Genomic DNA, 23675 nt, shown 5'->3' on the forward strand with positions numbered 1-23675 from the left:
CCTATGTCTTTCGACCATTCCGTCTGATTAAGGATGGAGAGGCGTAGTGTGAGTTTTCTTAATACCCAATATTTTCTTTAATTCTTGCCATAATTCCGATTTAAAATTTCGTCCATAATCAGAATGTAACACTAAAAGAACTCAATGTCTTGATACGACGTGTGTTGAATGGATGCTTCTGCTATTTTAGTCGCTTCTTGATTAAGAAAGGGTACAATTCCAAGCCATTTTGAAAAATAATCCATTGCGACTATTAAGTACTTGTAGCGTCTCTCTTTCATCGGAAGTGGATCTAGAATATCCACTGCAAGTCATTTAAAAGGCTCTCCGGGTAGATATTGTGCAATTTTACCACGACTTCTTATTCGAAGGCCTTTTCTATCATTACATAAGTCGTATTTCGTACACCAATCTTCTGTTATAATTTTTCTTAAGCCCTTTTCGGATTGCCGAATATAGGCCTCTCCTACTTTTCGCCATTCATCTCTGTTGTTTGTAAGACGTTTCCACATTGGCCCTGCAGTTCTGTTAATATCGTCGCTCCAGTGTATTTGCGGTCTTCCTCGTGGTCTTTTGGCTTCATATGGCCGCCAATTCCCGACTACTTTATTCCATCGGCCATCCGTAAGACGTTCGTTATGTCCAACCCATTTCCATTTCAGTTTAGCTGCCAGTTCGACAGCATCTTTTACTTTTGTTCTATTACGAATGTTTTCATTGGTTTTATGGTCTTTGAGTGAGATACCCAGCATCGGTCGTTCCATAGCTCTCTGAGTTTTTCTGATCTTCTCCATGTTTATTTTAGTGAATGTCCAGGTTTGAGCTCCATATGTAAGTACAGGTAGGATACAGGAATTAAATACTTTGGTTCTCGGTCTTTGAGGTATATTTTTATTTTTAAGTACGTATGAGAGTCTTCCGAATGCTGCCCATCCCATTTTTACACGTCTGCTTATAATGGATCCAGTCAAATATTCGAACTCTGGATAGTTTTCTTTTAACCCCGAAATGTCCTCCCGAAAGGTTGCTGTGAAGTTCTTGTAACATACTTTTAATGTGTAATTTTGGTAGTACCACTTGTTGCACTGTACGTACTCCATCCGGACTGTGCCACTTCCGATACGATGGACCATTGGAAAGATACAGAGATTCCCATTGAGCCCAGTACGCCTTTATAGTTCCACTGTATTTGGTTATTTCCTGTCAAATAGGTCTTAATCCATTTTTAAGCCATTTAAGACTCTTTTTAAGTTGTCAAGGAAAGTCTGATCATTATCTTCTTCCTGCTTAACTGTAGTTCTCCGGAAGCTTACTTCTTCGGTTACACTCTCTCTTTCTTTAAACTGTCACTGACTTTAAACCTGTAATTCGTTGAAATTATCTTGTAATTCTTTTAATTTTCATTCTGCAAAATTGACACTTGTTCTCTTAAGCTTTGTATTTCATTTTTACTAATCGCTAGTTGCTTCTTCTAATGTGCAACTTCAGATTCCAGAGTTTCGCTTCTGTGGTCACTTGTGGGAAATTGATTTCTTAGTAAGACTATGTGACGGGCTTCTAAGCGTCGATATGGAAGACCTTCTGACCTTATTTGGTTCTTCTGTCCTTGCCTGGGATCGCCTTCTGCAATTATGTTGCATATGCCCTGTTCTTCCTTCTATTTTTGTTGAATTGTATTCTGCAGTATGCTCAATATCTGGGATAACATAGGTTGTTGGTAATCTGTGGTTGTAACATCTTCACTTTCTCGAAATCGTATTTCTTTTAATTTTTTGCTAAATCTGGAAATGGTTTTTGCCGCTTCATAAACCTGAGATGCGATTAGTGCTTTACCTAGCGTTTGGTGATACTTTAATTGAAGAGCTTGTTGCATTTCAACATGCTGTAGTCCATCTATAAATGCCTCTATATAAATTTGTTCCAGAACATCTTTACGTGCCTGAGGGTATGCTAAATGCAATAATATTTTAATATCGGCTTCATATTCTTGCAGGCTTTCATTATGCTTTTGATATCGAACTTTCAGCTGACTTTGGAAAACCTGCCTTAGATACTGCTGGTCATGTATTGTCTCTAAAGCTTTAACGCGAGAGATATCATGAGAGATAAAGCAAATGCTAGGGTGCACAGCTAGGGTGCACTCTAGCATTTGCTCTAGCTGCAGCTTCAAATTGAAAATGATAAGTTTCCCATAATGTTGACCATCGAATGTGGGTAGATCTAAAATTTTACTAGTTCCAATTGTATCTGATTCAATTATGGAAGATGATAAAGCTGTTTGTTGTGATTCGACATGAGTTACTAAAACAATATTAGATAAAGAAGCTTGGGTATTAATTTTTCTTTCTAATTTAACTACTTAGATTTTACATCGTTTTAAATTGTTTTGTTGATCTACTATTATATATTCTAAATCACTGTTGTTCTTCCAATTTATCTATTTTAGTAGTGATTTGACTTATCTCTAACTTAAAATTTTCATGAATTTGAGATAAACCATTCATAATTTCTACCTTTTCTGTTCTACGCCTCTCCTTCTCTTCTTATCTAAGCTTCTCCTTCACCTCACTACGCTTCGTCTTTTTCTCTTCCATTTTTAAAAACCATGCGAGGGGTCCGTACGTATCCATTTCTTTATCAATTTCATTAGGTCTAGTCGTAATCATTAAAAATTACGTAATATCTGCTTTACCTCACCGCTGTCAGCAATGTTACACTTCTTGAACATAACTGTATTCAATACTAACTTATTTACAATACTTAATACAATTTTAACTGAGTGACAACTTTTTGAATGTGGGATGGAACTTATGGAACTTTAGTAACAATATTATACAAGATTATAAATTAAGCCTGTCAGGCTGAAGGCGTCAGTTTCAGCTTACAAGCGAAGCAGTAACATCTAAAGAAGATGTCAAACCCTAGTGTTGGCAAAACGTCGAGTACTAATCCCAGAAGACAACGGCCTAACAGCCCGAACAAACAGTGTAACAAGATAAAATTTCGATTTGAGTGTTGGCGTCAAATATAAGGCATTAACTCCATCCACGAAGACGGGTTAGGTGGAATTTGTAGTTGAAGAATGCCACTCTAAATGAATAAAATTCAGAGCAGATCTCTAGATATGACCCAGTAGGGCCCACCTGCCAATAACACTGGTCGAGATGTCCAGTGGCGCAAACTCTAATTGGCTAGTATGAAGAATACTGGTGTACTTGGTATATTACTGGCAATACTGGAATACTTGACAACCTATGGATTAACAAGTAAGAGTTTTAGACGTAGCTCAGTCCTGGGTCGAAAATTTTAAACTTCCAGACTCGAAAAACGGATACTACGTTGATAAACTTACCATTTAATAAAAAAAACTACCCGCTATTGTTGTAATAGATATCGGACACTTTCAATCACTACCTATTCTATACTAAAAATAAAGTTGAAGTTGGGATAATAGATTTTAATTGTAATACGAAACCATGAATTTATTTTATATATAGTTATATACCTACTTCTTATATTTAAATTAAAATCCAAGACTCACCGGTATCGATCAGAAGCTTTATAATCACTTTTATTCCACATACATTATAGCGTAATGAGCCCCACTCGAAAAAGTATTAAGTGGATAATCACCTTTAATTCAAAGATACTTAGAGATAGGAATTCAAGTTAATTCAAAATCTCATACAATTTTTCGTACTTATAAATGTGCCATTTTGTGGCACATTACAATGTAATTATGTTCCAAAAATTATGCATTGCACCTCGTATAACAAACTAACTCGTTTGACCACTCACAATTTCTTAAATGAAATGGTAGTGGTGGTCGTCAACATCAACACACGGCAACGTAGCCGTAGCGTCTTGAGCAACGGTAGCGTAGCGGTTGTTGCCTCGCCTACCTGGGTGAATCGTGGTACAAACAGAAATGTGAGAATTTTAGGTTAACGTTTTATTTTATAGTAAATAGTTTATTCCGTCCATTAGTTTAGTGCTTAAAGTGTAAAAATAATCTGCCAAAATGACTATGCAACAACCTTCCGACTATTATGATCGCGAAAATAACAGATTTATTAGGAGAGTATACCAGAAAAAGGAAGGACTTATATTGGGCAGAAAGGGTCCAGAATTAGGTAAGATTGTCACTAACATATAAAAACAATAACATTTATCTTGTTTTAGTAATTATAATACTACTTTGTTCTTCTTATCGCAAAAAAATTAATCTTTTTACACTGATTAAAATTGAATGAGTAATCTCTACACACTATAAAATAGGTGTGTCAACAATAACTGTTTATTATTCAGTTTGTTGTATGTTTACGTTTGTTACGTGTTGTTTTTGACTTTTCGCAGATACATATGCCGCCAAGGATTGTTTATTAAGTGATAAGGAATACTTTTAAAAGTTTATAATTGTCAATAATAATGTAATTATTGACAAAAAGAATAGGCATAGCTAAGTCATCAAGAAAGTCATTATATGGACATTAATTTTTAATGTCACCGTACATTCTTTAGAATAAAATTATAAGTAACTGCCAAATTATTGCACGTGTATTTAAGTAAAAAGTTGGCAAAATGATTAAAACATTTATTGAAACTGCAAAGAAAAAAGTTGAAATATGAATCAACAATATTGATTTCCAGGTACGGATATTTACTGAAAATAATTTGCTACTGTAGTTTTTCGCAATTATAGGTAATCCTCTGCTCTGTTATTTTAGATTTCACATGGGACTTCGGCGACAAAACTTTTAGTCTTAAAGTTAGATGGATCATAAAATATTTTTCCTATTATTAATATTGAATAATTACAAATAATCAAACTACAAAAATAGTGTAAAAAGCCTTGTAATGCTAATGTAACGTAAAACATGGATTTATATAAACTAATATGAATTTATTCTTCTACATACTTAGGGTTCCGTATCCATATAGACGTTGGTAACTATATACCTAACGTTAGTAACTATTATCAAAGAATATAGACGCTTAGCGTCTATAATATTCTTTGCTATTATGATGGTAGTGTCATTTTCCGGTTGGGCCGACGTTATTAGTGTGATAAATTGCATAAAAAGATACGTAACAGAAAAAAACAGATTTCTATATAAGTAAATAAAGTTTTTTTAAGACCAACCAGAAAGTATACTATTTCTGGACAATTTTTTATCTAGAAAATAAGGTTTTGCCTGTTAAGATCGGAAAATTGACGTTAGGGATCGGCAAAAGTTTTTCCGTTTCCTATTTTTGATCATTTTCAATCCCTGTTTGATTGTCTGGTACAGTCTGCTTTGATTTCGTTACTATGATAACAAGTGAAGTGACAGTTCATTTTTAATTTGTTGTTGAAGCATCTTCAACCATCCCGCAATTTCTTCCAATTTTTTTCTCTCAGAAATTTCTTTTAGCTACGCCCTGAGAAGGGTTACACTTCTTCTTCTTCTTCTTTTGTATATAGACATGACTCTGTTTTTCAATGTGCCTCGCCTCCAGTAAGTTGTCGTTCCATCGTTTTCGTGGTCTTCCTACTGATCGTCTTCCTATTGGGTAACCGTCTCTTGCTGTCTTTACTACTCTATTTGTTGTCATTCGGCTTATATGATCGTTCCATTCTACCCTTAAGAAGAATTCTACCCTTCTATTTCTTACCCAGTTCTTGATGTTCTCCACCTTGCATCAACGTCGTATATCTGTACTTCTAGTGTATCTAGTTCTAATATCTGTTTCATAGTGTCTTACCATCAATTTTTCTAAGTGTTTGCATCTCTGCTGTTTCTAACATTCTTTTTGTCCTCTCTGTGTCAGGTCGTGTTTCTGCCGCGTATGTCATTATTGGTCTGATGACTGTTTTTTTAAATTCTGCCTTTCGTTTCTTTCCGGATATTTTTATTTCTCCATGAAGAAGGGTTATACTATGCTTTCTAATTGGCATATCGAGGGCAAGTCATGATGCTCCTATAATCTTCCCCTTCTCAGAGCAAGTGAATAGTTTGTGTGTTCTGTCTATTTACTGACTCTGCATTTCTAAGAATAGATATAATTTTCTCGCTTTCTAAAACCTTCTCCAAAAGTCAAGTTTAAAAGAAACCACGAAAAAGTCTCTTTTACCCGAATCAGTCCCCTCTCCTAAAGTATAATTCTTTACTTGGAAGTATTTGCCTGTGTCTACCTGAAAAACACCTCTTTGCGGCTATGTAACATAAAATTACTAATATTAAATAAATAAGAAAAATAAGAATTATATAGGTGTGTAGATTAACTTACATTTAGATAAAGCGGTTATATATTTTAGGTAGCCTACATTTTTGAAAAAATGCCTATTGTTTGCCTGTTTTCAATTGTTTAAGATCTTTTAACATATTCTCTGGTTAGTTGCTCTTTTGATTGATGCCGTCTTAACATTTTCTCGTCTTGATTCTCATTTTAGATTAATCAGGTTGTGACGTATAGGACCGATTCAAAATAATTTCCGCAATATCGTAGTTGCTGAGAAGCTGATAACCTGGCACATCATATTCCATGATGTTAAAAAAATCTTCATCTAGCGTCATTATTTTGTAAAAATTTATTTTGAAAGTCCTCCTTTTATATTCTCTTCACCAGATCAACTTCATCCAAAAAGTTCATCATAAATTCTCTTCGGTAGAGAAGATTCTTTGTCTCAATAACATCCTGATCCATTGTTTGAGTGATTGATGTAACATTGGCTGAAAAAAAGAATGAAAAGAAGAAGAAATTTCCATCGTCAGATCTTAGGACTGCCTCATTGGGATAAGCACCAGCAGTATCCAGAAGAAAAAGCGCCATTTGTGGCTAAAATAAAATTTTTCTTTAGGAATAAACTTTTTATGAAACCAATATTAAAAAATGTCAAAAGTTATCCAATCAGCTTGCTGGTTATAATAGTGAACTGGGAAAATTTTTTTAAAGCGCGAGGATTTTTTGAATTTTCAATCACACTCTGCTTCAGTCTATGGCAGTCTTTACTTTTTTTTACCTCAGGACACTCATCGCATTACTTGCACCAAAGGATTTTTGTAGGAATTGCTGCAAGGATAACCCTGTTTCATAAGCTCTAGAAATTTAATAAAATTGTTTTGAATATTTTCTGTAATTGTGGTCTCCAGTTCATAGCCGTTCACCGGCTAAACAACATCAGATATGCAGATGACACCATAGTATTTGCGGACAACTTAGAAGACCTACAAGTTCTTATGAACAAAATCACGTGTTACAGCCAACAATATGGACTCAATATAAACGTTAAGAAGATAAAGCTTATGATAATTAGTAAGAAAAGGATAACAGATGGTCAACTCTACGTCAACCAATCCCCTGTAGAAAGAGTGACGCACTACAACTACCTCGGCATCATAATAAATGACAAATGGACCAACAACCAGGAGATTAGAGCACGCATTCGGAAAAGCTAGATCCGCCTTCAATCGGATGGGGGCCTTCTTCAAGAGTCAAAACCTCTCCCTTAATACAAAAGTAAGAATAAGTGAACCTTGAACGAAGATATGTACAGAAAACTGGAAGCATTTGAGATGGTGGCTATATCGGAGAATGCTTAGGATCCCGTGGACTAACCAAGTCACAAATGAGGAGGTCCTCCGAAGAATGAATAAGAACCCAAAGGTACTGACCACCATCAAATCTCGAAAGTTACAGTTCTTCGGACATATTATGCGAAATGAATCCAGATATTCTCTCCTTCAAGCCATCCTGCAAGGAAAACTATTTGGAAAACGAGGTCCAGGAAGAAGAAGAACATCTTGGTTAAAGAACCTCAGAATCTGGTTCAATACAACATCTGTGCAGCTTTTCTGCGCTGCTGCAGATAAGATAAAGATTGCCATGATGATCGCCAACATTCGTAACGGATAGGCACATCAAGAGGAAGAATCTTAGAAGTTAAAATAATACATTTAGATGAATAAACTTGAATAAATTTGAATAATCTTCAATAGTTTATATCTTAATAATATTATAACAAGGTTTACTGTTAATAAATTAGTAAAAAGTAACCAAACTGGTGCAGTAAAAAATGTATCCAAATCACAGCGTAGAAAACCTACAGCAGCTGAACTGAAAACAAATCCATATTAGAGTTATGTCAATATTTGAGTAGTAGAAAAATTAGGAATTTTAAAAAACCAGTAAAGGAGATTAGGTACAGCAGATTCTCAAATTGTTGTCCGTTTACCTTAATACAAGTCATGCAAGTTTTAAACTTTGCAATACATTTTGCAACATGCCGGATTGTTTAATGCTTCTTATCTCTGTAGTAATCCTATATTCTAATTTCTGAATAGTGGCAGGTTTTGTTTTATAAACGACGTTTTTTAAGTGACCCCACAGGAAAGGGGTCATAATTTGAAAGTATTTATGTCGCGTGATTATTCGATAAAACCACGCTTTCTAATCCATCTTCTAGAAAACACATACTTAACTTAGATATTGTCTCACCATACGCGCATAGTGAGATGGAGCACCATCTTGTTTTTCAAAATATGTTAAATGTAGTATAGAATTTATTCATATTTACATTTTTAATATTATCTTTTATTTATGTGTAATATAAATGTTTTATCATCATCATCATCACTGGCTCGACAACCCTTTTTAGGTCTTGGCCTGTTCTAGGATTCTTCTCCATTCCGATCTGTTTCGTGCTTTTTTTCTCCAGTTTTTTATTTTTAAGGTTGTTATATCATTTTCTATTTGTTCTAAGTATCTCAGTTTCGGTCTTCCTCTTGTTCTTTTTCCTACTGGCATCTGTTTGAATATTTTGTTTGGTATTTCGCCTTCTTCCATTCTTTCTACATGTCCTATCCAACGCAGCCGTCCTATTTTGATGAATGTTATAATATCCGAATCCTGGTATATTTTGTCTAGTTCAGAGTTGTATCGTCTTCGCCATATTCCGTTTTCTTTTGTGCCCTTATATGTCCCCTAAATGTGTTATAATGGATTTAAAAACAAAATTTCTCTTAGGAGAGGAATCGAGAGTCATTTGCGTGAAAAGTAAAGAAGTAAATAAACGTGAAGATATCCACAGTTTAGTCATCAAAATTAGTAAAATCGAAAAAATCGAACCAGTCGTTTTCGAGTTATTATAAAAAAGTTATTATTAAACCTATGTTATCTACCTATATTACTGACATAGACATAATGGTGCTACTAAAAACTGATGCAAAGCAGTCTCTGCATATCGCTTTAATGGGCCGGGTTTATCGACGGCGTGGCCTAAATGACCCACAGGAAGGTCAAGAAAAAAATAAACATTTACAACATAATAATTGTATAGAACATCAGCACTCAATAATGCTGAAACTTAGAGATGGAAAGGGTACGACAAAAATATTGAGCAGACACCTAGTCAGAATAGAGGAAAAGCGACTACCGAGGGCAGCGTGTAAGCTGCTAATTGGAAAACAACAGAGAGTAGAAACTTATGAAGGTCAAAAACAAGATGGGAAACATATCAGAAAAGCAATGAGCACGAAAGGCTTTATTTTTCATGTGGATACTTTTAAATCTTTTAGCTTTAAATATTTAAAACTTCAGTTAGTACTTCAATGAAGCAACCTGTAAAATTTCTGTTCCTTATCCGGATATAAGTAAATAATATAATTTTAGGTTCTAAAGTTTCGACAGATTTGAAAGATATTTATTGAAAGATAATAATAAATGAGGTGGAATTGTAATAAATATTCAAGCAAATTTTATGTTTGAGGCCATAAAAATGTTGCAAAATTTAAGGAATAAAATACGAGCTATGGTAACATCAATAAAACGAAAGGAAGACGTTTACACACTATATGTGTAATCGATACATAATGTTCAGCAATTTAATCGATAGCTGAAAATAAAAATGTCAGGAAAGCAGAGCAAAAAGGGATAAGCAGAAAAACTACAACTTCAATATGTCAGTTTAAAAGACCTAAAACATAATATAAACACAAACAGCGTATCAGTTGTGTTAGACATTAAACAAAATATATTTAAATAATATTGCCAGCGTTAATAAGCGGTCATAGCAGTATAGAAAAAAATTTGCAATTTGTTTATTGCTTTTTCAAACACAATTCAGTTCTTTCTAATCGGAGACCGTTTGCCAACATACTTAGATGTAACCATAATAAAAGAAATCGAACAAGAAACAAAAATAAAACTGGTAAACGAAGGAGAAAGAGGCCATCATCTAATTATCGTAGAAATGGGAGAAAGAGGCAGATAACCCCCAAATATACCGTAAAAAAACGATAAAAGAAACTCCAAGAACTACAAGAGGAAGATTCCGAGGGTTAAAACAACAACAGAAGATGAGCGAATAGAAGCAGAAACCAAGAAGATAAACAAATAGCCAATTAGTTAAACCACCAAGTGAAAAAGAGAATTACGGGATATGGAAACAAACAGTAAGTAGCATACGTCGTTGAACTTAATCTAAACAAACCAGATCTATGGAAATTATAGAAAATTCTAAGAATATATGGAAATAAACCAATAGATCAATCAACCGTTTGTGTTGAATAAGTAGTTTATTTAATTCGCTATCAGAGATTAAATGACAGAGAGTTATTTTTCGAGAACGATGATACTTGCCCGTCTAAATTAATCCAAGTGCTTGTAGCTACTTATTAGATTCCAAAAAAAAGCGCTATACTCAAGATAAACACTAAAATGTTTTATTCTGAGGTTTGTATTGCTTAGTTTAAAACCTTATTAAGAATCGCATAAAAGATACTGCTTTCTGAATTAAATGGAATTCCAATAAGAAATAAAATATTTTGAATCTTTGAAACACAAAAGCTTTCTGTCCATTATAAGCAAGATTTCAGAAAGAGATATAATTCAAAAGCTAAAAGAAGAAACAGTCCTACAACAGGTGCAGGTTGGCTTCAGACAGCAACGCTCCTATAAACTCCAGTTTTTTTGGCCTTGGAAATCTGGGTAAATGTATGCCAAAACTGCAGGAAGGTGTGGTTGATGTTTGGAAAATCTAAAAATTGGAAACGGTTGTCAATGAATAGAACTAAATGGCGAATAAGGAGAAGGTTGAGGCTTTACTTTAGAGCTGTATGCATGTCATCTTCGACAATAATGATGATATTATTATGAGGATTAAGTAATTGGATAGGCTAAGAAATAGAATAAGAAAAAACATGGCACATAATGCTAAACCTAAAGGCGCAAGCACATAGATGAAGAAGAAAACGAAAATTATATCATGGTTAGCTTGTAATGCAAGTAATAAGTTATTTATCTTGGTTGGTTTTCAATTGATTATTATAAATGGTTTTTCATGTATCCATTTACATCAATTCTTGTATTTTAAAAAAGAATAATGTATATTTAAAAATAAAGAAAATTTAATAAAAAAAAATTATAAAAAAATACTAGCTAAAAAATAAATTCTGTGTACTTTGCGGGATAGGGTCAATGACATCTGCCTTCCGTTTCGTCTACTCGGGGTTGGGCAGGTTCATACTGGGTCAACTTTCCGAAATCACAAGGGGCGCACTTGTTCCAATGTTTATGGCTTTCTTTTATGCGTTGCGGTAGTTTATGATAGGGATGAGAGGTTCAATTTCAATAACATTAAACACAAAGAGGCAATAAATGTGGATGGAAATTGTCTGAAATATTATGATGTAAAATATATAACTGAACTGACTTTATCAATTTTCTTCAAGGAGATTTCATTTTATTACTTGATTTATTTCTATAGGACATAAATTTTACCGATCAAGAATTAAAAATGCTGCTTCTGATTGAAATTTAGGCATATGAATCATAAATTATTATTTTTTAAGCATAATACTCCAAAAGTTTTTTGAAATTATATAACTCTCTCTTACAGTAAATGAAATTAAGCAAGAGACTTGGATGAATTAGTTTTAGAAATTATGTATTTGCACAAATATTGAGATCTTACTTATCAATTGAAGACGTAGGAATGTTGAAAATTCAAGTGTCAATACAAAAACTGAAAAAACAAGAAGGCACCGCTAATATTAATATCAAAGACAAAAAAAAAAGTTGCAGAAAGAACCGACTGGCGCATTATAATTATTCGGGCTGAGGATTATCCTTGCTATGATTTTTCATTATTCAAATTTCATGTTTGAGGTTTTATCGGAATATCGTCAACGTAAATATCCGACGGAAACTCTATACGCCGTTAAGTGAGATAATGCAAGATCGATAGGACCAACGCTCGGGAAATCACTGGAAATCATTCGCTTGTCATATGCCGTTCCATGTTACGCCGAAATATTTTCTGTAGAATATTTAACATGGCGCTATTCCTATTCAATCTCTCTTAACCTACTGCTCGTAATACAAATATACAACGTGGAAGGTATGTAAGTTTTGTATGGGCACATTTTACAAAGTAAACAAAGCCATTTACAAAAAAATTTAGTTATGATGAATTTGACTAGAAATCATTGCAGTTAAACCACTAACAATTGATTTTTTTTCAGCCAAAATTGGTCTCTTTTACTTAATCTTCTATGGAATGTTAGCAGCTTTGGTAGCAGTATGCATGTGGGTATTTTTCCAGACTCTTGATCCTAGAATACCGAAGTGGAAGCTAGATGAATCATTAATAGGTACCAATCCGGGTTTGGGCTTCCGTCCTATGCCTGAGAAAAATGAAGAAAGTACGTTAATATGGTTCCAGGGATCCAACAAGACGAGCTATTCGTACTGGGTAGAGAACATTTTGAAATTTTTGGATAGTAAGTAATTTTTTTCTGTTCTTGAAAAAATTAAATGAAGGGCATTCGTACAAGATTGGTTATAATAACTCAAGTACTCAAACTTAAATCGCTTCATGGATTCATGTTTCATTTCTGTGTTTGTTGTACTTGAGTTACAGTGAGAAAATTCTCCCCGGCTCTTGGTTTTCGCCCTCGGTATGTTAAAGTAAGCCATGACATGGTCCAATCAAAGGTATTTTAAGTAAGTCAAGACATGGTACAATCAAAGGTACCGTTTTTCTTTACAAATTACGATTTTGTACAATTTTTCGCCGAATTTAAATTAAATATAGTAAGTCACATTAGTTAGTTAAATACAGTCTGTTGCATCACAAATCACTACAATCTATTACGGTTTTATAATAAACTTATACAGGATTATATAATCTGCAATCTTTTAAAAAGTCAATTAAAGCACTATACACATTTGGCGAACTAAGTATCTGCTTTAGGTTACCGTTTATATTATGTGCCAGTCTATATAATATAATCTGTAATAACTAATAACTACACTCTATTAGTAAGTGTTCTACTGACAGGCAATGAGAATCACAATGTTGGTAAGCAGGTGGATTTTCGGAAGTCATGAGATATCCGTGAGTGAATCGGATGTTACCTATTCGGAATCTTCTAATGATGATTTTGTCCCTTCTGATCATGCTAGGTATCTTTGGTGGGTAGGCAGCAGTCTGGATCACACGTAGTTTTATGTTTTGTCAATTTCAGTGACTTTTTTGTGTTATACTTGCTGTTAGATCTTGATAAAGTTGAATTTTTTCTAGGTGTAAGACAAATAACTTGTCTTTCTTGCTGCGATATCTGCGGATTCATTTCCGCCGATCCCCACAAGAGATGGGGTCCAAAGAATGGTTATTGATGTTCCTCTGATGTGATGTGGACTATCTTATTTAACGAGTATATGTTGTTAATAGACTGAATTGAAGAAAGAGAATCAGTGCATATTACTAGAGGTTTGCTATTAGGTAGTTTTCATTAGATTCCATATAATTCTGCAGTATGAATACTACAAGTAGCTGGGAGTCGGTGTACAACTAAGGTTTTGTGTTCAGTACAGACAGCACAGCCAGTTCTCTAATTATTTGAGACTTCGGTGTAAAGAATTTAGTTTTAATGTTTGGTATTCGATTCTGGAAATAATTGCCTAAGAAGAAGGTTAAGAGTTTCCTTTTTATGTCGAGTTAAGCTATTATTGAAAGTAGGTAGCTTTTTGGTCCTTGGAGGGATATTGGAGGTACTGATGCGGGTGGTTATTGTCAAGTATAAATCTGCTAACAAAGGTTTTATTAAGTGAAAGAGGGTACATAGCGCTGTCTCTAATTTCAGGAATTTGATTGATGATATTGATTAGTTTAGTCGTCTAGCAGCGACCTAGTCCTAGCAGCTTTCTACGAGCGAACGGACGAACCGAATATCGCTAGGATGCTGATCCTTACCAGTCGTAAAAGTTGACCAATGGGATGGAACGAGAGATGCTAAACCATCGTTTGAGGTGTCGGGATCGCAGCAAAAAGCGCAGGGCGCCAACAAGTACTTACGTAAGGAATAGTAACGAGACTATCGTTTGAGGTGTCGTTCAATACGATCAGCCCCAGTCTGAACTTGCGCTTGTAAGACGTACTGCGGAGTGGAGCCTCACGATGTGGCTATTGTAACACCCTCATCTGGACACGCAGGTGTATTGGTTCTGCCAGAATAGGATATACTTCGGATGCTGGCCATATCCTTTATGCGCCTACTCTACCCAAACGGGGCGCTTATTGGGTCGTCAGTGTTCGAAGGTCCCCAGTCTTCACCACCCTGGAGAGAATCTTCGTTATCCATTTGTGTGTACACAGATTTCTTAATTATGGGGTCCAGGTTTTATTGGGTTCGCTGGTCTTCGAATCCTGCCCGCTGCGCAGATGGGTCCTGCCAACACGGGATGCGTGCGGCGGCTCTGCGCCTAGGCCAGAAGATCGCGTAGTGGTTCAAGATTCATAGTGGTCTGGGAAATGCAATCTGGGAATGCAAGAAGGCGGAATACCGGATTTGCTATCAAGTTGAAAGTACTAGAGTCGATCACACCCGTCTCATAAAATCGGACATTCGAACTTTGTCCTGAAATAAGAAGAGAGTAGAAGGTGAGGTCGTAAGAAAAGGAGAGGTTCAAAAGATTCAATGCACATGCTTTCATCGGGGCTAGATCTAAATGCACCTAGACATATACGTAAGGAGGTCGTTTGTATTGAATTAAAGATTTGACTTAAGTGCAGGCGGTCATGTAGCGCATGCTTCCCTAATCTAATCTGAAGCGAATAAGAGCTCTATAGATCCTCAATAAGACTTTTTCTTTAGCTCCCATTGATGGTGGACTATTTTTTAAAATGTTTATTCTATTTAGGCAGTTGTTCTAGTTTTTTCAATGTGTCATCCATCTAAGTCGTGTGTTAAAAGTAACTTCTAAAAATTTTGGAACAAAGAAACTCATGTCCTTTATACTGAGAAGAAACAAGGCTCGTAACTGAGTCTTGTGGTGTACCGTTTTAAAGAGCAACGTGAACTTTAAATGGTCTGATATTTAAAAAATTACGTACAAATGATAAAATATTTCCGGAAAGATTAAATTCTTTAAGTTTTTGAAATAGAAGCTTTAGATACAATATCAAAAGCACACTGTATAACTAAGGCTACATCGACAACATTGATCTTATTGGTTATGGTTTGAGAAATTCATGATATGAAGAGGAACTAGATTATCTTCTTCTTCTTAACGTGCCTATGCCGTATTTATCTATTTTCATTCTTTGTAGCGTTTCCGAATTTCTTATGTGTTGTGTCCAAGATATTTTCCACATTCTTCGATAACACCACATTTCAAAGTTATTAAGTTTTTTCCTCTGTCGCCTCTGTAATTCTCCAGGCCTTAACTCCATACAACAGGACGGAGAACACGTAGCATCTCAATACTCTAGTTCTAATTTCGAGTTTTCCATTGCATAATATTGCTTTCATCTTATTAAAAGCACTTCTAGCTATCTCAATACGCCGTTTTATTTCCGTACTTCTATTCCATTCTTCATTTAGTTCGCAACCTAAGTACTGATATCTGTGCACCCTGCCTAAAAGTTTTCCTTTAGCATAAACACTGTCTTCCTCAATCTTGTTCTTGCTTACCACCATGATATTTGTTTTATTTGTATTCAGTGCCATTCCATACCTTTCGCAGTATTGGGTAATGCGATCAACCAAGATTTGTAGTCCTTCTCTGCTGTCCGCAAGGAGTATTGTGTCATCTGCGTATCTAGGATTATTCAGAAGTGCTCCGTTAATAAATATGCCTTCATTTACGTCTTCTAAACAATTCTTCTGAATACATATTAAAAAGTAAAGGGGAAAGCACACATCCTTGTCTTACTCCGCGATTTATAGGTATTTCTTTTGATTTTTGTTGGTCTATTCGTATTATGGCTTTCTGATATTGGTATAGATTGGCCATGATTCTCACGTCTTCGTCATCTGATTCTGTGTTCTGCAGTATTTTTGCCATTCTTCGGTGTTGTACTTTGTCGAAAGCTTTTTCGAAGTCGACTAGACATATGAATACGTCGCAATTGATATCTCGACATCAATTACATTATCTATCGTGCTTCTATTAACTATAAAAACTGACAGCAGCATCTAGAAGATTATGTTGCTCCAGATTTGAAACAGACGTCTGTTTATCTTCCCTAATAATTTACAAAGCGTACATGTTAATGAGATTGGTATGAAAGAGTTGAGAGAGTTTGTTAAGAAATCAAATTTTTTTTAAGTATAACGATTGACTGTCGCCAGAGGGCAGGGAATTCTTGATTACACCATATCATATTGTATAGTTAAAGAAGTCTTCGGTATTTTGTTGATTGTTTGTAGAAGATATACTAGTGTCTTCGGGTATTGTTGATTGGTCGGTTGTTATTATAATATTTTGGGAATGGTTCGGACAGTCTGTCTTGGTAATACAACTGATAATGGAATTCTCATTCCTAAAACATTCGCTGATGTAGCGCGAAAGGGTTATTTTTTAAAATAAATATACCTTGTTATGAAGGATTTTGCAAATAAAATTTTTGTGATTTATGGTATACATCGGACTACAAGAAATTAATTTTCCTTGTGGAGTTTATATCTTCAGTTATTCTTGTGTCTCACTTAACAAACATAATTAACAATGATAATGACAATTTATTATTAGCTTACTTAAATGTATTTTTCAGAGTACTATGTTCCCAGCAAAATAGCTAAAGGAAATGGCCAAATAAAAACATGCTCTCATCACGACTATCCTACCAGTGGAGAAGTATGCGAAGTTGATGTTAGAGATTGGGAAGAATGCAATAGGGATCAGTTCTTTAATTATCACAAGAATTCTCCATGTATCTTTATTAAATTGAACAAAATATATGACTGGGAACCAATGTATTACGATGATCCCTATGATTTACCCGAGGAAATGCCTGATACTCTGAAGCAACATATAAGGAGTATCAACAATACTAGAGAGGTAAGAACTTTTAATGAGTCTTCTAACAAAAGTTGTTGGAATCCATTCATCTTGGTCTTTAAAACTATGACGTATTACGTACGTACGTATTACCGACTAGTCTCCCGTGAGATATAATTGCAAATACTATTACCTTAATATATAATTGCAAATACTATTAATTTAAAATAATATACAATTATAGCTTAATAGAATGTTTATCGTTTGCAATAGCGATTAATTGAGCCTAAAATGCCAACCATAAGTTGTGAAATAGTTGAAATCCCGGAGCTATAAAATAGCATATCTTCGCGAGAATTTCATTGAATTCCCAATGCCCTGACGATGGTCGATGATCTTCTCACTGAAGTCTTTGCCCAAGTGAGAAGATCTACAACATAAAATACGATAGCTGCGAGATTATGAGTAGGACCTTCATCTTGAGCTAATTGCTTAAAAGTTCGAGCTGCTAAGTAAGATGCCAGAGCGCTACAGCACGTAAGGGAATTAAAAATGTACATTTTTTTGGGCTCTTTTATATTTTTACGAAACAAATTTTTATGATAAATAGCGTCATCGGGATGTACGAGAATTTAGCGATACATTTTCTCTGCGTCGCGTCGGTAGCCAATACGAATATATGTTGACGATAACGAAGAAGAATGTAAGTAAGCGACATTCCACTTGACGTTTTTACAGAGCAGTCAAAACCTACGTGAGTTTTAGTTGTGAGACTATCCTGCTTTAATAATGCGTGACGAGGCAGATAACATCTGATATTTTGATCATTTTCGTCATTTGTATACGACATGTGATTTATATTCTCATACTTAGTCAAAAAAGCAAAATAGTCCTGTTGCAGAGCAGAATCTTTACGAAAACGATTTTCTAGCGAATAAAAACGTTTTAATGAGCTATTGTATCTACCAGTAATATCCCGAGTAGTGTGAAACTCATAATGCTCTTCGCATGCCTTTTCTTCAGGCGATAAAATTTTGGGGAAGTTAAGTTTTTTGGAGAATCGCATTAGGCTAATTATTTAACGATATTTGACCTACACTGAGAAGTTTGTAAAACAATTTGACTTCCAAGAGAGCATCTATTTCTGCGGATTTGTAAAATTCAGGGTCAGCTGACACGATATTTTTTGGTATTTTGAGTTGGGCGGGATTTATTTGAATCGCAAATTCAACAGCTTCTTAAAATTTACTAAAACGAAATTTAATTGTAGCATGCGCAGGTTTTTTTTATTTTAGTCGATAATTCATCTACCTCGGAAACTGATATTAACGGGTTTTTGCTATAAATTCAAAAATTGAGCCGCGGCTTCAGTAATAAAATGTGCTTGAGAACCAGCGTCCAGAAACACTCGACAAGTTTTGACTTTTCCGTGACCATTTACGATATCTACCACTGCCGTAGCTAATAATCCTTCAGCGTTTGTATTTGTATTGTTATTCGAAGCTTTTTTGGTTTATCAAAATGCGACATTTGGAAGCGGTGCATTGCAAGGCGCGATGATTCTTGTGTAAGCAATTAATACACCATCCAAATTTTTAGCAGCTTCATAACGTTCAACAGGCGATAACAATCCAAATTCATTGCAGACATTAACTTAATGTAGTTTCAGTGTAAGCTTCTTGATTTCGCGACTGCTGAGCCGTATTCGACGATTTTGATTTATTTTGTGGAGTGTTTAGCAGTAGGCGGCTGACATTGCGTGTTTTCGAGTTAAGCTTTTCTATTCAAAAACGATATCATTTGTTTAATTGTTGGATTAACGGATTCGTTAGTACTATCCTCCCATCGTTCTTGGAGACTGTTAGTGAATTTATAAGGAAAACAAAGAGGATATAGGATACGTAACTAACGTCTACACAAAAAAAAAACCCACACCAACAGATATTTAAATTATCACTCAAACCACAACATAAATATCAAAAAAGTAATCATCAAATCGTGGTAAATCAATGTTTTCCATTTTCTCCTATGAGGGTAGGTTTTAGGGGGAAACCGTGGGGTAGGAGTAGCAAACTGTTTTGCATCTTTTTTGGGGTCCCAAAATTGACATTCTTAGCAAAATTTAGCTTTTTCGTATGATTTTTAGAGGTTCAGTGGCATTTTCGTCTCTGGTGACTGGAGTATATGATATAATATTAAATAAATAATAATTTAATACCCACTTCATATTGTAATCGTTTTGTAAATTTTAGCGCTACCTTCATAATCCCGTGGCATCGTGAAGTTTTCATGATGATGTTGATGATTAGTTAATATTATTTTTTTTATTTCAGTTGAGAAATGTTTGGATCTCGTGTCAGGGAGAAAATCCTGCTGATGTAGAATACTTGGGCCCCATTACATACTATCCTAGAGGCATACAGGGCTTCCCAGGCTACTATTTTCCGTACTTGAACTCTGAAGGTTACCTAAGTCCTTTAGTAGCAGTTAAATTTGAAAGACCAGTCGGTAGGTATTACAAATCATTTAGAATGTTTTGTTTAATATATATATATATATATATATATATATATATATATATATATATATATATATATATATATATATATATATATATATATATGTATATATATATATATTAAAAACGGGATGTAGCACTCTCAATGGGAGTGGGTGTGACCGAGAGGAGGAAGCATAGTTTTCTTATAGTCAAGGAGCGATGGTTTTATTTTATTCTGTTCTATTCTATTTTATTTTATTTCCATTAGATTCGATATTTGATTGATTCAATTGGATTCGATTAGATAGAAGATTCGATTTGGTTCGATAATCGATTCGATTCGATATTTTGATTATATTCGATATTTGATTTGATAATCAATTCGATTCGACAATAGATTAGATTCGATAATGGATTCTATTCGATAATCCATTCGATTCGATAACATTAAGCAAAAACATCGAGCGTATAACTTTCCAAGAATATAAGAGAATACATACCATCGTCAGAAGAAAGATAAGAGAAGCCAAAGAGAAACAAAAAACAGAACAATGTCAAGAAATAGAGGAGTATCAGAGTCGATATGATAACTTCAATGTTCATCGAAAGGTGAAGGAAATAGCTGGAAAGTTCCGAAAACGCAACAGCGGAAAAATAACAGATGATGAAGGTAATCTTGCCATAACTAAAGAAGGTAAAAAGAAAGTATGGGAAGAATACTTAGACTTTCTACTAGAAACTACCAGAAGAAATAACGGCAGCGGTCAGACAAATGAAGGATGGACAGGCACCGGGACTTGATGAAATTCCTGCAGAACTGCTGAAGGTATTAGATGCAGAACAAATAAAAATAATAACTTAAATATTTAATGAAATATACAAGGCAGGAAAAATACCAGTAGAGTAGCTCAAATCGGAATTCGTACCATTGCCCAAAAAACCAGGAGTAAAAGTTTGTGAAGATTGTGGGACCATAAGCCTAATGGCTTATTTTTAAAAGTCATCCACAAAATAATTTACCGGAAATGCAAGGAACAAATTGCGCCCAATCAGTTTGGATTTATGAACGCCGTTGGTGCGAGGGAAGCTTTACTTAGCGTGCAGGTATTGTTTCAGAAATGTAGATGTCGGCTGTGATGTTTTTGCATGTCTGATTGACTACAAGAAGAGTTTATAGAGTCGGACATAAACAAATGATGGAAGTGCTGAAGAGGACAGGGATTGACGGAAGAGACCTAAAAATAATAGCTAACCTGTATTGGAATCAATCAGCGGTATTCCGATATTCCGAATAGATGGAGAATATACAAAGCAGGTCAAAATCTTAAGGGGAGTAAGACAGGGGTGCATAATTTCACCACTGATATTCAATCTGTACTCGGAGCACATTTTTGAAGAAACTCTTAAAGATATTGATGAAGGCATCTCAATAAATGGAGTCAAGCTCAATAATCTGCGGTATGCAGATGATACAATAGTGTTTTCCAGTACCATAGAAGGGCTGCAAAACTTAATGAACAAAATAACGGAAACAAGTAGAACATATGGACTGGATATAAACACCAGTAAAACCAAGCTAATGATCATCAGCCAGGAAAACATACCTGGAGCAAATCTGTACGTGAACCAAATGAGAATTGAACGTGTCTCACAGTACAACTACTTGGGAACGATAATCAATGAGTCGTGGTACAATACCGAAGAGATTAAATGTCGCATCGGAAAAGCAAAAAGTGCATTCTTGACTATAAGCTCTGTGTTCAAGAGCCATGACTTCATCCTAGAAACAAAAATAAGGCTCCTTAAATGTTACGTGTACTCTGTACTTCTGTATGGAGTAGAAACGTGGACATTGAAGGTGGAAACTCTAGCAAAACTTCAGGCTTTCAGGCTTTTGAGCTATAGTTATACAGAAGGATCCTGAAGATACCATGAACAGGTAAAGTCACCAATAAAGAAGTACAAGTACGGAGGATGAACACAACCGCGGATTTTGTCAACATCGTGAAGGGCCGTAAGCTGCAGTGCTTGGGACATATAATGAGAAATCAAGGCAGATATGGGCTACTTCAATGCATTTTGCAAAGTAAAATTGAAGGAAAAAGTGCCCCAGGACGAAAAAGACTGGCCTATCCTGGCTTGCTAACCTGAGAGCATGGTATACTGAGACCTCAACACAGCTATTCCGTATAGCAACCAACAAAGTCATCATAGCCAGAATGATTGCTAACGTTCGGAACGGACAGGCACCCTAAGAAGAAGTATTACTTTCCGATAAACCACTGATTTATATAAACAAATTTATTTTGACAGAATGTCAAGTAGAAATGAAATTTGGCCATAGATTTTTATGAAAGTTTTATGAATAATTATGTTATTAATGTTAACTAATTTAAGTTTTATGGTAAGTTTTTATTAGTTTTTGGTAAGAATAATTGATAAATTTTAGATATAGTTTTGTTAAAAACAAGGAATACCTTTTGAAACGTTTACTAAAATAAAAAGCCCATAAATTTATACGGTACAGAGATAATAAGTTTAAATAAATGGGCAGCTGGATCAGTGAAGATCTGAATCCTGACTTAAAATCCGAGCCTGAATTGAACTGGGCAGGGTAAACTTTTTGAAAACGCGAAGCCTCTTAAGCGATAGATCACTCGATCTGTAATAAAAAGACAATTTTATGAAGTGGTACATATATTCCACATTGTTATACGGAGTTGAAGCGCGGACGCTAAAAGTTGCCAGTATAAACAAACTTTAAGCATTACAAACCTGGGTATGTAGACATAGAATGAATATGAATGAAGGTATGAATACCTTGGACTTCCCAGACCATTAACTTGGGAGTTCTCCACCAAATGAGCAGATAACGTGAGTTTACTGAAATCATAAAGAAGCGGAAAACTGCATATCTCGGACATGTTATGAGAAACAATAGTTACGATTTTGTACAACTCTCAATCGAGGGTAAGATTGAGGACAAACGCGGACCAGGACTAAGCAGTGCTCCTGTCTTAAAAACATACGAGATTGGACAGGCTTAGACTCGAACTATTTGCTGGGTTTTTTAAGGTTACTTTTTAAACCTACCACCGTTGACGCAGAGTTCAGCGTACTTAACAACTCTTGGGTTTTTTTTGAAATTGTCGTAAATCGATATCCTCTGTATGTGGTGTAATCTAATTGAAACATTAACGCTCTAAATCTAAATCTAATTTAATAATAGTTAAGTGTGTTTTAATGTTTTTGTATTTATTTTTCAGCTGGTATCGTCATTAACGTAGAGTGCAGAGCTTGGGCAAAGAACATACTTTACAACAGAGCCGAAAGAATGGGCTCGGTGCATTTCGAGCTGCTAATTGATTAAATATTATTTAGATATTTTCCTAATTGGACAATAGAAGAATCCTTAAGGACTTTTTAATTGAAATATTATATAGTAATAGAAATGTTGCCTTAAAATAGAGGCCTTTTATAAAGTAGCCTTTCGATCACATTTAAGCTATAAGAAGTACATTCCAATATGAACCAACCAACTATACCAAATATTTTTATACATTTTATAAATTTTATAACTTTTTTAAATCTCACTGAAATTATCCTTTTTGGCATCTCATTGTTGCAATTTTTGTTTCTAGATTTAAAATGTATTGTGTTCTATATTAATTTTAAAGTGATGTATATATTTTTGTAGAAGTAGAAAATTTTGTTTTTGTTGTGTGTATCTTATTGAGACAGCTAATTTTGTAATAATAAAAAGTATACCAATAATATTTTATATTATCTTTTATTATTTTTTAATTCCCTAAAATGATATGACTAACCATACCGTTAGAGAAACAGCTGTGTCTGCTCAATCTGCTGGTAATTTGAAAATTATTTTTTTAGTGACTTTAGTGAAACAGCT

The 23675-nt window shown here is 34.7% G+C and overlaps 1 protein-coding gene across 2 annotated transcripts in view; it reads left to right on the top strand.

Annotated features, from left to right (window-relative positions):
* Nucleotides 1–23546, top strand: part of LOC140441782 (sodium/potassium-transporting ATPase subunit beta-2-like) — a 34894-nt gene extending 11348 nt beyond the window's left edge. Inside the window, exons 1-5 of one of the 2 annotated variants that reach the window (XM_072532699.1) lie at nucleotides 3840–4133; nucleotides 12504–12761; nucleotides 17039–17325; nucleotides 19599–19773; nucleotides 23032–23546. In XM_072532699.1, the coding sequence (XP_072388800.1) occupies nucleotides 4022–4133; nucleotides 12504–12761; nucleotides 17039–17325; nucleotides 19599–19773; nucleotides 23032–23135 (936 nt within the window). In that variant the 5' untranslated portion in view covers nucleotides 3840–4021 and the 3' untranslated portion in view covers nucleotides 23136–23546. Of the gene's footprint in view, nucleotides 1–3839; nucleotides 4134–12503; nucleotides 12762–17038; nucleotides 17326–19598; nucleotides 19774–23031 lie in introns of those variants that run through there. The other variant, XM_072532698.1, reaches the window with a different exon arrangement.
* Nucleotides 23547–23675: the final 129 nt, after the last annotated feature.

Source organism: Diabrotica undecimpunctata, chromosome 5, assembly GCF_040954645.1.
Source record: "Diabrotica undecimpunctata isolate CICGRU chromosome 5, icDiaUnde3, whole genome shotgun sequence".
In the NCBI taxonomy this organism is placed as follows: Eukaryota; Metazoa; Arthropoda; class Insecta; order Coleoptera; family Chrysomelidae; genus Diabrotica; species Diabrotica undecimpunctata.